This window comes from Dasypus novemcinctus, chromosome 10, assembly GCF_030445035.2.
Source record: "Dasypus novemcinctus isolate mDasNov1 chromosome 10, mDasNov1.1.hap2, whole genome shotgun sequence".
NCBI classification, from domain to species: domain Eukaryota; kingdom Metazoa; phylum Chordata; class Mammalia; order Cingulata; family Dasypodidae; genus Dasypus; species Dasypus novemcinctus.
Window position 1 is genome coordinate 119,523,183 of NC_080682.1, and position 14,165 is coordinate 119,537,347.

At 40.4% G+C, this 14,165-nt stretch overlaps 1 protein-coding gene across 8 annotated transcripts; it reads right to left on the reverse strand.

Annotated features, from left to right (window-relative positions):
• Positions 1 to 457: 457 nt before the first annotated feature.
• On the reverse strand, positions 458 to 8,681 carry CREBZF (CREB/ATF bZIP transcription factor). 8 transcript variants are annotated; one of them, XM_012519527.4, is made up of 4 exons: positions 7,376 to 8,681; positions 7,090 to 7,167; positions 5,955 to 6,023; positions 458 to 4,185 (listed from the first exon to the last, which is right to left on the reverse strand). In XM_012519527.4, exons 1-2 carry the CDS (start codon positions 8,422 to 8,424, stop codon positions 7,152 to 7,154), a joined length of 1,065 nt encoding a protein of 354 aa, XP_012374981.1. In that variant the 5' UTR covers positions 8,425 to 8,681; the 3' UTR covers positions 458 to 4,185; positions 5,955 to 6,023; positions 7,090 to 7,151. The 8 variants fall into 8 exon arrangements, with proteins under 8 accessions (XP_012374981.1, XP_012374980.1, XP_071074398.1 ...); XM_012519526.4 differs by having other exon boundaries at positions 6,752 to 7,167; XM_071218297.1 differs by having other exon boundaries at positions 5,955 to 7,167.
• Positions 8,682 to 14,165: the final 5,484 nt, after the last annotated feature.

Sequence of the window (14,165 nt, forward strand, 5' to 3'; positions counted from 1 at the left end):
ATAAGGACGCTTTCAGTCATTTATGGCTAAGGCCTAAAGAACTCTGCTTCATTCAGTCTGGAAAAGAAAATGTCTAATATTTCTCTGCAGTCACAGTAAACAGACTACTTCAATCTTTTACAATTCACTTTGTATAGTTATTTGGCTTAAAAAATAGGATTCATATTATACTTAAATTGAGATATCAACATAGTTTGTAAACCCCAAACTATAGTACACTAAGAGTCAGAGGGCTATAATAAGAAATTGTCTTACTATTGCAGCGGGTACATACAGAAAAGACGCAGAATTTGGAGGAATATTCTAAAGGAAGTTGAGCTAATAAAATTCAAACCTATTTTGTATTAGCAAAACTACACAAACGACCAAACACCATTTGTGACTAGATTTTTAAATTAGAGTCACTATGAAAACGAACAATATTTTCAACAAAACAAGTACTTTGGAGTCAATGAAATTACAAAAATATAAAACCTTTTATAAACTGGTTTCTTTTTTAAAGGTGGGGAAAATTCAAGGTGAGAGCCTGAATTTTGGGAAAAGGTAAAAACCTGGGAATAAAACATAGATCAGTAAACAAAGCAATGAAAAAGTCAAGTTAGCAAGCAACTTCCTATCAACCTATAATTTGGAGGGTTGGGGGGGTAGCGTCAATTTTTCTCCATGATTTGTATACATAATGATAAGATACATTATATCCAGTTTAATTTTTCTGCATTTTAAAGCCCTGAGTGAATATGACCATTTACAATCTAGGTCAGAACTCAATTGGGTATTACAAGACAGTATGAAGAGACTTTTATAAAGACATTCAAATATATGAAAAATACTGTGCTGGCCAAACAAAACACACCAAGTTTCTATTGAAGGTCTCCCCTTTGATCCCCAGCCTAGTTCAGCACAGGGAACAGTAAAAATTACAAAATGTGAGAGGTTCGCAAAACTATATCGGTACTGGGTCTGGGGGAAAAACAAACACTTGAAAATATCTTTAGCAATTCAGTTTTCAAGAGTTATCAGATTATTTAGCTTAAAAATCTGACTAAATAAGGCCTTAAACTGTTCCTTCAAAATGTTGAACTAAGCGACCACATTTAAAAATTCATTATCAATAACTTATCCACTGTTTTTTTTTCTTCTTAATTTTCTTTTAAATGTTACATTAAAAAAATATGAGGTCCCCATATACCCCCACCCCACCCATATCAACACTCTTCCATCATTGTGGCATATCCACTGCACCCAGCGAATACATTCTGGAGAACTGCTGCAACACATGGACAGTGGTCCACACTCTTCCCCAGTCCACCCAGTGGGCCACCACAGGACACAAATCTTATGTTCATCAAAGCAGTAATGTAGTGGATGGAGACCCACACAATAACCAAAAGAACATTGAATTCCCATCCTGGAGTCCTCCTACATTCTCTAATATAATGGCAAGAATCCCTACAGTACACAGGCAGTACCTAGCTAAGGAGGACAAACCAATACGCCAGGCCCTTGATATTGATGCTTGTACTTATGAACCTCATTCTGGTTAAATTGAAACTAAGCCTAGTATCATAAATTGCCTAAGAGTTACCTCCTGAAAGCCTACTTGTTGCTCAAATGTGGCCTTACAGTGAGCCAAACTCTGCATATAAATGCACTGCCTTCCCCCTCCCCCACCATCCCCATTGGACATGACTCTCAGGGATGAGCCTCCCTGGCACCAAGGGATTATTATCAAACACCAACTAGCGATGCATTTGGAAAAAAACCTTGACCAAAAGGTGAAATATTAAATACAAATGAGCCCTTATGGCACGAAATTTCAGAATGAGTCAGGAAGTCATTCCACAAGTTACACTTATGCATAGTTCAGCAGGATCTCATTGACTGCCACAGAAAACAATGCCTCAAGCAAAGGGGGCTCCTAAGGGTTCTAGAGATATCTAGACACTATAGGCAGGGAAGACAATCCCAGAAATTCAGCACCCTGTCAGTAGGCCTTACCTTGGAATATATGATAACCTATCCCCCCAATGTACTGGATATTACTAGTTTATAATTTTCCTACACATGGCTCTTATGCCCCTTTTATTTGAACCTATAATTTGGACTATACCCATCAAATAGGTGTACCAGAGACTTAAATCTTCCAGCTGTTCATGTCAGGTGAGCTCTGAATCTCAGGTGAGCTGCAACCAACACCTACTCTCCAGTTCATCTGACTCACCCAGGAAACTAAAGGATGATGGATAATGCCCATCCCAAAAAACAGTCTCTACAATTGAAAGCAAATCAATTCCATCCACTTGCCCCATGGGATCTAAGCCCCCTCTCAATCAGAAGCAGAGTAGGCATCACCACCCCCAAATCATCAAGACTGAGGAAAGAACAAACATAAGGGGGAATGCAATGATGTACTACCTCTAAAGTAGACTTATTATTATTCTAGTAATGGAAGAACTACAACACTGATATAAAGGCAATGGTCACCAGAGGTTCTGAGGGGAGGGAAAGTAAAGAACAGGTATAATATGGGACACTTCTGGGACACTGGAATTGTTCTGCATGACACTGCAATGACAGATACACACTATTATTTTGTCAGAACCTATAAAATTGTGTGGTGCCAAGTGTAAACCATAATGTAACCTATAAAGAATGGTTAGTAGCAATGTTTCAATATGTGTTCAATTGTAACAAATGTACCACACTAATGAAAGATGTTGTTAATGGGGAAAAGTGTGGGAAGGGGAGGGGGTGAGGTATACGGTAATCCCCTATATTTCCAATGTAACATTTATGTAATCTAAAGCTTCTTTAAAAACTTACATTAAAAAAAAGCAAGCAGATGTAGCTCAGTGGTTGAGTGCCTGCCTCACACATACAAGGTCCTGGGTTCATTCCCCGGTACCTCCTAAAACCAAAACCAAAACCAAAAAAGCAGTAGTTATGGTCAGCAAATAGTGTTGGTCCCTGAATACCTGCTTGTGGAATTATAACCAGCTGTGCTATAGGAGCAGCAATCACTTATGTATAAACCAGTGGGGAATGTTCTTTGCTGCCTGCCTTCACAGGCACCAAATACACTTTGATTAAAGCAACTGACTGGGTTTAATAAACTTTGTACAATACCGTATAATAACCAACTGTAACCAATACTGCACCATTCTGAGCACAAAAGAAATAGGAGACTATCTCCTACCCTCTCCCACTTCTAGCATCTACATACATCCAAAATGAGTCAGTAAAATAAAATGACTCAGGTTAGATCACATTAAAGGGTGTATTAACATTACCCAATGACAATCAAGTAAAACAACCCAGAGTTCTTATGTTTTTTTTCACACTTGTAATAGCTGGAAGATATTTCAATTAAGTAAAACAACCATATGCCAAAAAGAAGCACCACTCCCATCATCTAGAATACTATAGCCCTTACATAACACCAGACATTTTAACAGTGTCAAATACTCAGAAACCTCAAGCCAAAACCTCAGAATCCACACATCCTGGTGCTTCCCTGAATTGTAATTAACTCTACTCACACATTTAACCACAATTTTCTCAAAGATATACAGACAGACAAATCAGTGCATCTATTTTAAAAAAGACTACTCTTTATAAAATTAAGGACTTTACATTAATTTTTATGTTCTATTTGGCGAGGTATCTGGCTATACTTTCAAATTACCTCTCATGTTCCAGGAAATAAAGACTCATGATATGATGCCTTGTGATCACTGATGGCCTGTTTATGTAATTCTAGTCCACTAAATGAAATTCCATAGAATGTGGTCTTGATTATATAAAGAATCTAATATTCCTTGATGAAACACTATAATTTTCTTCTCCAATGGATAGTTACAAATTTTTTAAAGGTATGCAAAGAACTGGGTATCACTCCCATGAAAGACCAAAAAAAAAAAAAAAAGGTATAATTTTTGTTCCAAAATTAACTTAGTCTCATCAATTTCTATTAAGTCTTTCAAGGATTCCAGAGAATCTTTTCTTATCTCCATTTCTGGAAAGTGAAATCAGTATAGAAGTAATTTGGGAACTTGAAAATGGCATTCATTTTTTCAGCAGATGCCAAATTTTTGACCGACATGGCTCCCACAATTACTTTGTTACCATCAGTCCAGTCAGTTAACAGGTTGTAGGAAAAGATTCGTTTTTGCAGACACTGCTAAGCTGTTTAAAGAGAAGAGAGAGAGATTAATTTAGTGATTATAAAATGCATATATTTAATTAAAATATTTTGAACACCTTTTTTTGGCTTCAATCAGAAGTGTGACTACATTTTAACAAATGTAGACTTTTTAATTAAGCCTGGTCAAGGAGGTGCAGAAACAGTAAGCCAATAATAGAAATAGTAGATCAATATGATGTGTTAGTTCAATTAATGTATGAATTTCTGTCACCATCAGAAGACAATTATTTTAAAAGTTATATTTTAGGTCTAGTTCTATAAATTCTACCATGTCATAGATGCCTAAGAGCTAGAGGCACAATTAAGGGGAAAAAAAAGACGTTCCCCAAATACTAAATTATTTTTATCCATTATAATAAACAGAACCAAACCTAAGAATTTCAAAACAATCCATATTATATTCCAGAAATTCCCTTTATCCAACTACTAACCACTCGGAACACAATTTTCTTAAAATAGTAAGACAACAATTTCATATTAATCATAACTTTTTAATTAACAATTAGTGAATAGGACATATTAAGATATTGTTTACTACATACCGAAATAAACATGTTATAAATTCAGAAAGCCAAACATTTACAGTAGAATGTGCTTACACAAATATGACCAAATTTATTTAAAGCCCCTGATAGGTCCTATATACATACAATTACCATGTAAAAACAAGACCATGAAGTTGATGTAAAAAATGACAAAAATCATTACGTCACCAAAATTAGAAGAAAAAAAAATGAAATGGGAACTAAGAAAACAGTTAATAAAACATATGAAACTAATAAAGCAGCTTTAAAAATAGGTCAAACTAATCTTTCCATTTTCAAAAGTTAAATATCTCCAAAAATTGCCATTTATAAAATGACATTCTAAATATCTACACTTGGAATTTAAAAGCATCCCAATTTACAAAGCTTTGACTATTCTGTTTCTCCCCAGTCTCAAACTTCAAATAATGCAGGAAAAGCACTGATGTTAAAAAGAAAATATTCCAAGAAAGTGGTGTAAGTTTTAGAAAAACACACTTACTGCTTCCAGAACCTTTTAAGACCCACAGTCAGTACTAACAACAATCATTTTTCCTATTTTCATCCATTATTTTCCAATGTCATGTTAGAGATGAATAAATTCTTTGAGCCCATAACTGAAAGATCAACAAACCTGGTTTTATTAGGACACCATATTTTTGTCATTGATACTGCACAAAATTATATACAAAGAAATATATACAAAATGTTCAAGTATTAGTTAAATTTCAATTCAAGGCTTCTGTTTCAAAAAGCTACATTTAACATATTCCATAAAGATAGCACAAATAATTTCAAATAATTTTTCCAACTACTTTTGGTTTATATATATAATTCAGTAGGCACTAAAAATCCATGCAGCTGCATTGTGAGGGACTTGCTTCTGCACTTAGGTATAAGCAGGTTCATCACTCCAGGTTGTGAGTTTGGCTACTACCCATTCATGCTCAAGTGCAGTAGGTGATTTTACAAAATATGCTGTGATGCACTGGAAACCAGAGACCAATGTAGATCTCAAATCTTATTATGTAGCAACAAAACATTTACAGTTGTGCAAGAACAAGGATTCCATTTTCATAACCAAGTAACAACAAAATAAAAACATTTTATGTATTAGATAACTTACATCTTTGGACTGCTGGAAGTACTTTTTAATTATGAACGTTTTAAAAATAAAAGACAGCAGAAGCCCTGATATTACCTCTTTTCCTCATTTCTTATACTACCTTTTAAAATAAAGCAGGAAATGTGGCCAGCAGCTGGTCCCGTCTCTTCTGCCCCAACAGCTGTATCCACTTTAGCACAAAGAAAAACAAGGATGCTAAATACGTATATACTTTATCAAACAGTGATGTTTCACAAAGAATTTAATGCTTCTTACACTGAAGGACATTAGAACTCAATTTACACAATTGGACAATAGATTTTAATAGAGTCCTTCAAAATAACATGCCCCATCTTTCGAAAAATTATGTCAATCATGTCACTTGAGTGGCCAGATCTACTTAATTTTAAGTAAAAATCATTTTAAAATTGGCCAAATGCCTTTGAAATAGGAGAATAAGATTCTCTGTGAAGCCTCACTTTACACTTTTTCATTCACATTTCACAACCTTCATATCTAATTATAACATACATAAATTTAACCTAAAATTTTTAATACAGCAAAAATAAAGAAGTTCAACAATTTATTCGTACTCAGTGATAGGGTAATCACTGTGCTGGTCCTCAAAGAAACATTTCATTAACCATTATTATTCTTCCTCCAAGTTAACTAACAAAAGAATCTGATGTGCAACTTAATTTTCAACTTCTCTAATGGCGAGAGATTAAAATCTGTTCATTGAAATGATTCTAATTTTCGACTGCGAACTAATTGAATATTTAAAAAATTTCTGTCATCTCCAGCAAAATACCACGTTTGTTCATGCCCCAAATACTTATTGCCCACCTCTCAAAAGTTGCTATAAACTGAAATTCCAATTTGCACCTTGTACAACTCGGAACTTCCATTCAACTTCACCTGTTTCACTGTATCCAAACTGTATCTCTATAAGCAGGTTTTCAGTGTACAGTTGGAACCGATGTCATCGAAGGCCATGTCCACACTGGGGACAGAAGAGCTAGGTACACGCAAGTCTGAACAAGGGGACACATTAACAGCTATTTCAACCATATGAAGCATCTTAAACACATTATTTGACCAGCACAAGTCTGTTTCCAGGGTGGACAGGGCCCAAGTTCGATTCCCCTCCCACTTTCCAAAAAAAGAAAAAAAAAATCACACACACACAAATTGAGATGTTGCCCATTAGACTAAGCAGCAGAGCATGAGCGTTACGTGAAGAGATGGATCCTTACCAGGTTGTGAGGCGGGAACGACTGTTCTGTAACCCCTACAACGGAGCCTGGCAGGAAGGAAATCACCTAAAAAAGAAACTGTCAGAGAGATTTAATAGTCACATGTTATCATTAGGAGCTGGTTACAGTGTCACATTCATGCTTTTAGCTAAACACTTAAAGATTCAATATTACTTTTTCCTCCTCTGAAATGTGTCCAGTGAAGATGTCCCACTAAGGTGTTTTACATGGTGTAAGGGAGTTGAAAGGGGTAAACGCGGATAAAGAGCAGATTACTTGACCCTACATTTTAAGAGAAGACGACGCCTTCCGAGCGCACGCCGAGCAGAACTCCACCGACACCTTATCCTTGTCCACATGAAGACACACTCCGCCCGCCGAATCTTCCTCTTCCAGCAGGTCCTGTTGCTGCTTTCCCACCGGCAGGGCGTAGTCGTGATCACCGGCGGGCGAGTCTCGGAAGAGCGAGGTGGTGAGCCGCAGTCCCACGCCGCTCAGCCGGCTCAGCAAGCGAGCCAGGCCGGTCTCGTTGGCCAGGACGGCCCGTAGGTAGCGACTCTCCTCCTGCAGAGCTTGCACGCGTTTGCCCAGCTCCCGATTCTCGGCCCGCAGCTCCTGGTTCTCGGCTGCCAGACCCCGGACCCGACTCTCCAGGCCCATCACGTACTCCTTCTTCTTCAGCCGGTTAAGACGCGCGGCGGCCGCCGCCGCCTTCCGCGGGCTCTTTGTCGCCGCCTGGTTGTTGTCGTTGCTGCTGCCGCCGCCACTGCCTCCTCCCGGGGACTTTCTCCGCCTCTTTTCGCCACTGCCACTGTCACTGCCGCTGCTGCAGCCCCCGATACCGTTTAGCAACCTCTGCAGCAGGTCGGAGAAGCGCTGCATCTCGGCGGCCGCGGTCTCGTCGTCGTCGTCCCCTCGCCACTGGCCGCCGCTATCCGAGCCGCCGCCGGAAGAGGAGAGGGGCCCGGGCGAGCTGAGGCCCGGCTCCAGGTGCCAGTCCGCTTGCCGCGGGTCCAGCAGATCCGCCAGTTCCAGGCCGGACAGAAAGTCCATGTCCTCCGGCTCCTCCCCGGGGACGCGGGCGACCGCCTCCTCCTCCATCTCCTCGGGGGAGGGCGCGCGCACGGCCACGCCGCCGCGGCTCCCCCGCCCGGCCTCCGCCTCGCCCTCGTCGCCGCGCGGCTGCTCGCGGCCGGGAGAGCCGGGAGAGCCGGCCGCCGCCGCCCGGCTCAGCTCCCGGGGCAGCGAGCAGGCCGCGGCCGGCGCCGGACTCTCGCTGCGGGTCGGGGAGTCGCTGCCGGAGGCGGCCAGGAGCTTGGTCAGGCTGTGCCTCATGGGGCCCGGCGGCCGGCCCACCCAGGCCCCGGCCCCTCAGACCCGGCCTCGCGGGCCCCGCGGCGCCCAGCGCGGGAGCCGGGGCGCTGGCGGGCAGGGGACGCGGGGGAGGGCCGAGTCGCCGCCCGCCTCCCTTAGCCGGTCGGCCCCCCGCGCTGGAGCGGGGGGAAGCGACGGGAGAGCGGCGAGGCGAGGCCCAGCGATGACTCGTCCGCGCCACCACCACGACGGCCTGGCCGGAAGTCGGAGCTCCCCGCCCGGCCCCTCCCATCGCGCTTCGCGCTCCAGTAGGCTCTAGTATCGCGAGACTTCAGACTGCGCCGAAGCGGGAGAAAGCCCTGGTCTCCAGTGACGTCACAGTAACAGCGGCGAGAGTGATCGCGGACTCTGGCTTTATTTCAAAAGAAGGTCCGTCCTCGCTGCCCTTACTTCTTAATCCTCAGCATTCTAGCTTTCACTCCCAGTGGAATCACGCTCAGAAACTGATCTAGAAACCAAATGCATTTAAAATCGTCAACAGTTATCCTCGATTCCTCTGGAATTGAAAACTGATGACCACATCCCTCTTAATTGCTCCTTTCCCATCTCCTTTATGCCTTTATGAGACGACATCTTTTCACTCACTTGTAGAGTAATAGAGAAAATGAGGTAAATAAATTATATAATTTTCCAACTTTTTATGAAAATTATGAAAATATCCAAATATGCAGAAAATATGAAAAATTAGTACAGTAATCACCCTGGTTCCACAATACCCAGATGCAACACTTCAACGATTGTTGATATTGCTTTATGTAATGTGTGTAAACATAGTTTTTAAATCATTTTTTAAGTTGCAGGCGACATTTCACCCCTAAATTCTTCTGCATGCATCTCTAAAAATAAAGATACTCTTCTTCATTTTCATAATAGTATCATCAACTCGTGAGAAAGCTAACAATCATTTCCTAACATCTAATGCCTAAACCAGGATTCACATTTCCTCAGTTGTCTTTATCTTTTATGGTTGATTTTTTCTAACCAGGCTCCAGTCAAGAGTCACTCAATACCTTTAATCGTTATGGATTTTTGGGGGATTCTTCTTTCTCATTTCTTAAAATAAAAGTTCCCTCCCCTTTCATTCTCTTAATACTGACTTTTCGAAAAGACCAGGTCAGTTGTCTGGAAGAACATACCATATCATGGATTTGTCAGATTGTTTCCTTTTTATCTTGTTCCTCTAGCTTTACAAGGAATTTGAGAGGTGAAGCCATTTACAAATATATTAGAATACAGTGAAACAAAACAATCCAACATTTAAAAAGCAAGGCCAATGATGAAATGAAAGATGAGGCATTCAGAAAGGGGAAATTTAGTATTGGAATGGTATGGACACAAATGGTATGGACAGTTACTCTAGTTGAGCTTAAAAAGATAGGCTGTTTCTTGATGCCCAAATGAAAAAAGGAAAAACAAGCTTTCCTTTCTTTGCTCCTGAGTAAGGTATATACAAATGCCCTAGAGAAAACTGCACTTCCAGTTCTTAGGTCTCAAAGAAAGTTCTGTACGGGCTACTGAATAATGTAGCATGTAACAGGGTTAACAATACCTGCTTTTAAACAGATGTTTCTTAGAGGGCTTGAAAACAAGTTCCAGGAAAGCAAGACACTTTTTTGTCTCAGATAAAGAGCAGTGCTTGGCATGGCATCAATTTCAATAAATATTTATTGAAGGAATGAAAAATGAAAGTCTCTAATTTTGATGGAATGTACAACACTAAAATCTCACCTGAATGAAAACAATTTTACAAGAAGCAAAAATAAGTATAATCTATGGTATCTAGAAGAATAAGTAGACTCCATGTCCTTCTTAACCTTTTCTTTAGGAAAGGTTTTGCTAAAATACAACAGCACACATTTCAAAGTTAGACATAAGCTACTGCCTTGAGAGCAGGTGTTCTTTGTGATGGGTAATCACACCCAGCTGCATATTCTCCTTAGGCAAAAATCCAGTCATGAATTGATTCTTTTTTCTTAAATTTCAGAATTTTGGTTTAAATATACATGGATTCAGAACCTCTGCAGTAAATGAAAAGCAGAAAACTGGAAGTTTTTACAATGTATTCTCAGTAGAGAAAAAAAATGCTAAAGAAAACTTCCTAGTAAATGACTCCTCCTCTTCATCCTTCCTCTTTTCTTCTTCTCATTCTTCTGTTTCATTCTCCACAGCTATTTTTTCTCTTTCTAGTTATAATGAGCATTGCGAAAAATGCATGTAGTGCAGACATGTATAATAAGTAGGAAGATATTACCAACAATCTAACTACAGAAAAATAAATTTGGGTGTATACTGTCAGAGTTTTTCTACATACAGACATAGGTCGTTTTATTTTCTGTATTTGAATGCTACTTTTTTGGCATGAACATATTGTGAACATCTTTCCTACAGCTAAATGTAGATCCACATGCTTATTTTTAATGGTTATCTAGAATTCCATTGCATGGACTTTGCAACTTCTATTCAACCAGTTCCTCATTGATAACACTAAAACTGTACTGAAGTTTATGTTTCCTCCTTGAGTTATATGAATTCTGCACTATAAGGAAAACAACCCTTTGTCAGTTACATATGTTCCAAATATTTTTCCCATTTGATCGTTTCTTTGAAGGAGGGGGGATGTTGCTTATTTGCCAACTTTGCTACAATTTTTTTTAAAGGATTCAGCTTTGCATTGAAATCCATACAAAAGGGGTCTAGTCAAAACAGCCAAAGCCCATGCCATCATCCAATTCCTCAGATTCTTCTTTCTTTGCTGCCACTTTCTTCTCCTCAGCTGGTAAAACCGTGGTGGAGCAGGCAGGACCTGCACGGGTGCCACACCTGCTGCGGGGGCAGGTCCTCCAGCCCCTATATTGCAGATAAGGCTCTGGATGCTGACGGTGGCTAGGGCCTTTGCAAACAAGCCAGGCCAAGAAGGTTCATCCTTACACCAGCTGCTTTATGAGGACAGTGATCTTATCCTCTGTGACAGTGACTTCATTCATCATGGAGTATGAGGACCCAGTACTTGCAGGCGAGCTGGAAGACAGAAGCCCTGGCGCAGGCGGGCGAGTGCTGGGCAGGCACCTGACAGGCAGGGTGCTAATCGCCTGAAGAGAGAGGGCCTCACCCTAACGTGGCCATAGCTTCCACCGAAAAACTGAGCACCTTAGCCGCTGCTGAAGAAAGCTGCTATAATTTTAAAATAGCCAATCAATTAAAATTGTCTTCAAAGTTTCTGGCTTTGGCATTAAGTTTTAAAAGAAATTCTTAGCCCCAAATAACACTTTTATTTATCTATTTTTATTAGCTTGCAAATTGCTTCTTTTTATATTTTAGGAATTTTTAAGAACTCCAGTGGCTGTATTAGCCAAAGGGGTGCTGCTGCAAAATACCAGAAACTGGTTGGTTTTTATAAAGGGTATTTATGTGGGGTAGGAGCTTACAGATGCCAGGCCATAAGGCATAAGTTACTTCCCTCACCAAAGTCTATTGTCATGTGTTGGAGCAAGATGGCTGCCGACGTCTGCCAGGGTTCAGGCTTCCTGGATTCCTCAGGGTTCAGGCTTCCTGGATTCCTTCGTTCCCGGGGCTTGCTTTTCTCTGGGTTCAGGGTTCCTTTCTTCCTGGGGCTGGCTTCTCTTTCCTCTGCAGGCTGACTTCCCGGGACTCCAGCTTAAGTCTTCAGCATCAAACTCCAACATCAAATCTCCAACATCAGAAACCCTCAACTCCATTCTTCACCATGCCTTTTATCTGTGAGTCCCCACCCACTAAGGGACTCAACGCCCTAATCATAACTCAATTATGCCCAGGTTCAGATCAGATTACAAACATAATCCAATATTTCTTCTTGGAATTCAACAGTATCAAACCACTACAATGGCTATTTCATTTAGTCCTTTTTTTTCCCCATTTGTTTTTTCTTTGTTTGTTTTGTTTTGTTTTTAATTTCTCTCCCTTCTCCCCCCACCCCGGTTGTCTGTTTTCTGGGTCTATTTGCTGCGTCTTCTTTGTCCGCTTCTGTTGTTGTCAGCGGCACGAGAATCTGTGTTTCTTTTTGTTGCGTCATCTTGTTGTTAGCTCTCCGTGTGTGCAGCACCATTCCTGGGCAGGCTGCACTTTCTTTGGCGCTTGGTGGCTCTCCTTACGGGATGCACTCCTTGCGTGTGGGGCTCACCTATGTGGGGGACACCCCTGTGTGTCATGGCACTCCTTGCGTGCATCAGCACTGCACGTGGGCCAGCTCCACAAAGCTCAAGGAGGTCCGGGGTTTAATTTATTGAACAATCCATACTTGCCTCCCTGATCTCCCAACATGTTCAATTCTTACACACACTTGGAGCTATTGCTGGTTTTTTCTTCTATTTCATTGCTCAGTCTAACCATTCTGGAGCTAATTTTCATTGCAGTTTTATAGTAAGTTTTAAATATCTCATAGGACAAGTCTCTCCTTACTTTTACTGTCTCAGAATTTTCTAGCTATACTTGAATATTTAGATAGTTTTAGAAAATTTTCCTAGTTCAAAAAATCCTGGAATTTTCATGGAAATTGCATTAAATTTACTGATTTATTTTCACCTGGTATTTTACCCAAATTTTTAAGCCTGGAACAGATGATTTCTTCCTTGATATTTTCTAAATGGTTATTGTTATTATATAGGAAAGCTATTGATCTTTTTGTTAAAATTTTAAGTGACTACCTTACTGAACTTTCTTAATAGATTTTTTTTTTCAGTTTATTCGTTCAAATTTTCCTGTCAGACAATTATATCACTGTTTCAGTTTCTTAGCTGCCAAAGCAAATACCACGCAGTGGGTTTGCTTGAACCATGGGAATGTATTGGCTCACGGTTTTGAGGCTCTAAAGGGTCCAACGCCAGAAGACTGGTGTTCTGGGGCTAACCACTCGAGATCCTTGGTCCTTGGCTCTTCTGTTGCATCGCAATGCACAGGGCGGCCCCCTTGCTTCTCCTTTCTTTTCCAGGTTTAACTGACTTTCAGTTCCTCCTCGTGGTAGTATTTTATTTTCCCTTCTGACTTTCACTTTGCTTATCAAGGATTCCAGTGGTCCAGATCAAAACCCAACCGGATTCCTTTGCTAAGTGAAGTAACATCTTGAAGAGATCTTATTTATAATGGGATGGATTAAGTTTAAGAACATTTTTTTCTGGGGTGCATAACTCCAAACCACCACAACCACCCATCTATAATGACCATTTTGCCTCCTTCTTTGCAATACGTATTATTTCATTATCTTGAGCAATAGCACTTCCAGACTGACGTGGAACGAGAATGTGGATAGTTGACTTCCTGGTCTGATTTCTGACTTTAATAGAGACGCTTCCAGTGTCTAGCTGTAGGATCTTTTTATTAGACTAAGAAACATGCTTCTGTTTGTATTTTACTTAATGGTTTTAACAACATGAATAATTATTTATTTCATTTAATGCCCTGCAGCATGAATCAGGATTCAACTATACTCCAAGCCTTTGGAAACAATTTGCTAACAGAGCCAGGTAAGATATTTCTGAGTTCATTTGCTTAAGATTATTGTGAAAAGCTAAGGCCATATGTCCCTTTGCACTGGGGATGAATTTGAGAGGTATTTATTGAGCTCCCCATAGCTAAATAATGGTTATGTAAAACTTGTCCCATCTCAAGCATTTATCTACCTTACTTTTAATCCTGACTAGGATTGCAGGACCAGACCTAGAAAAAGA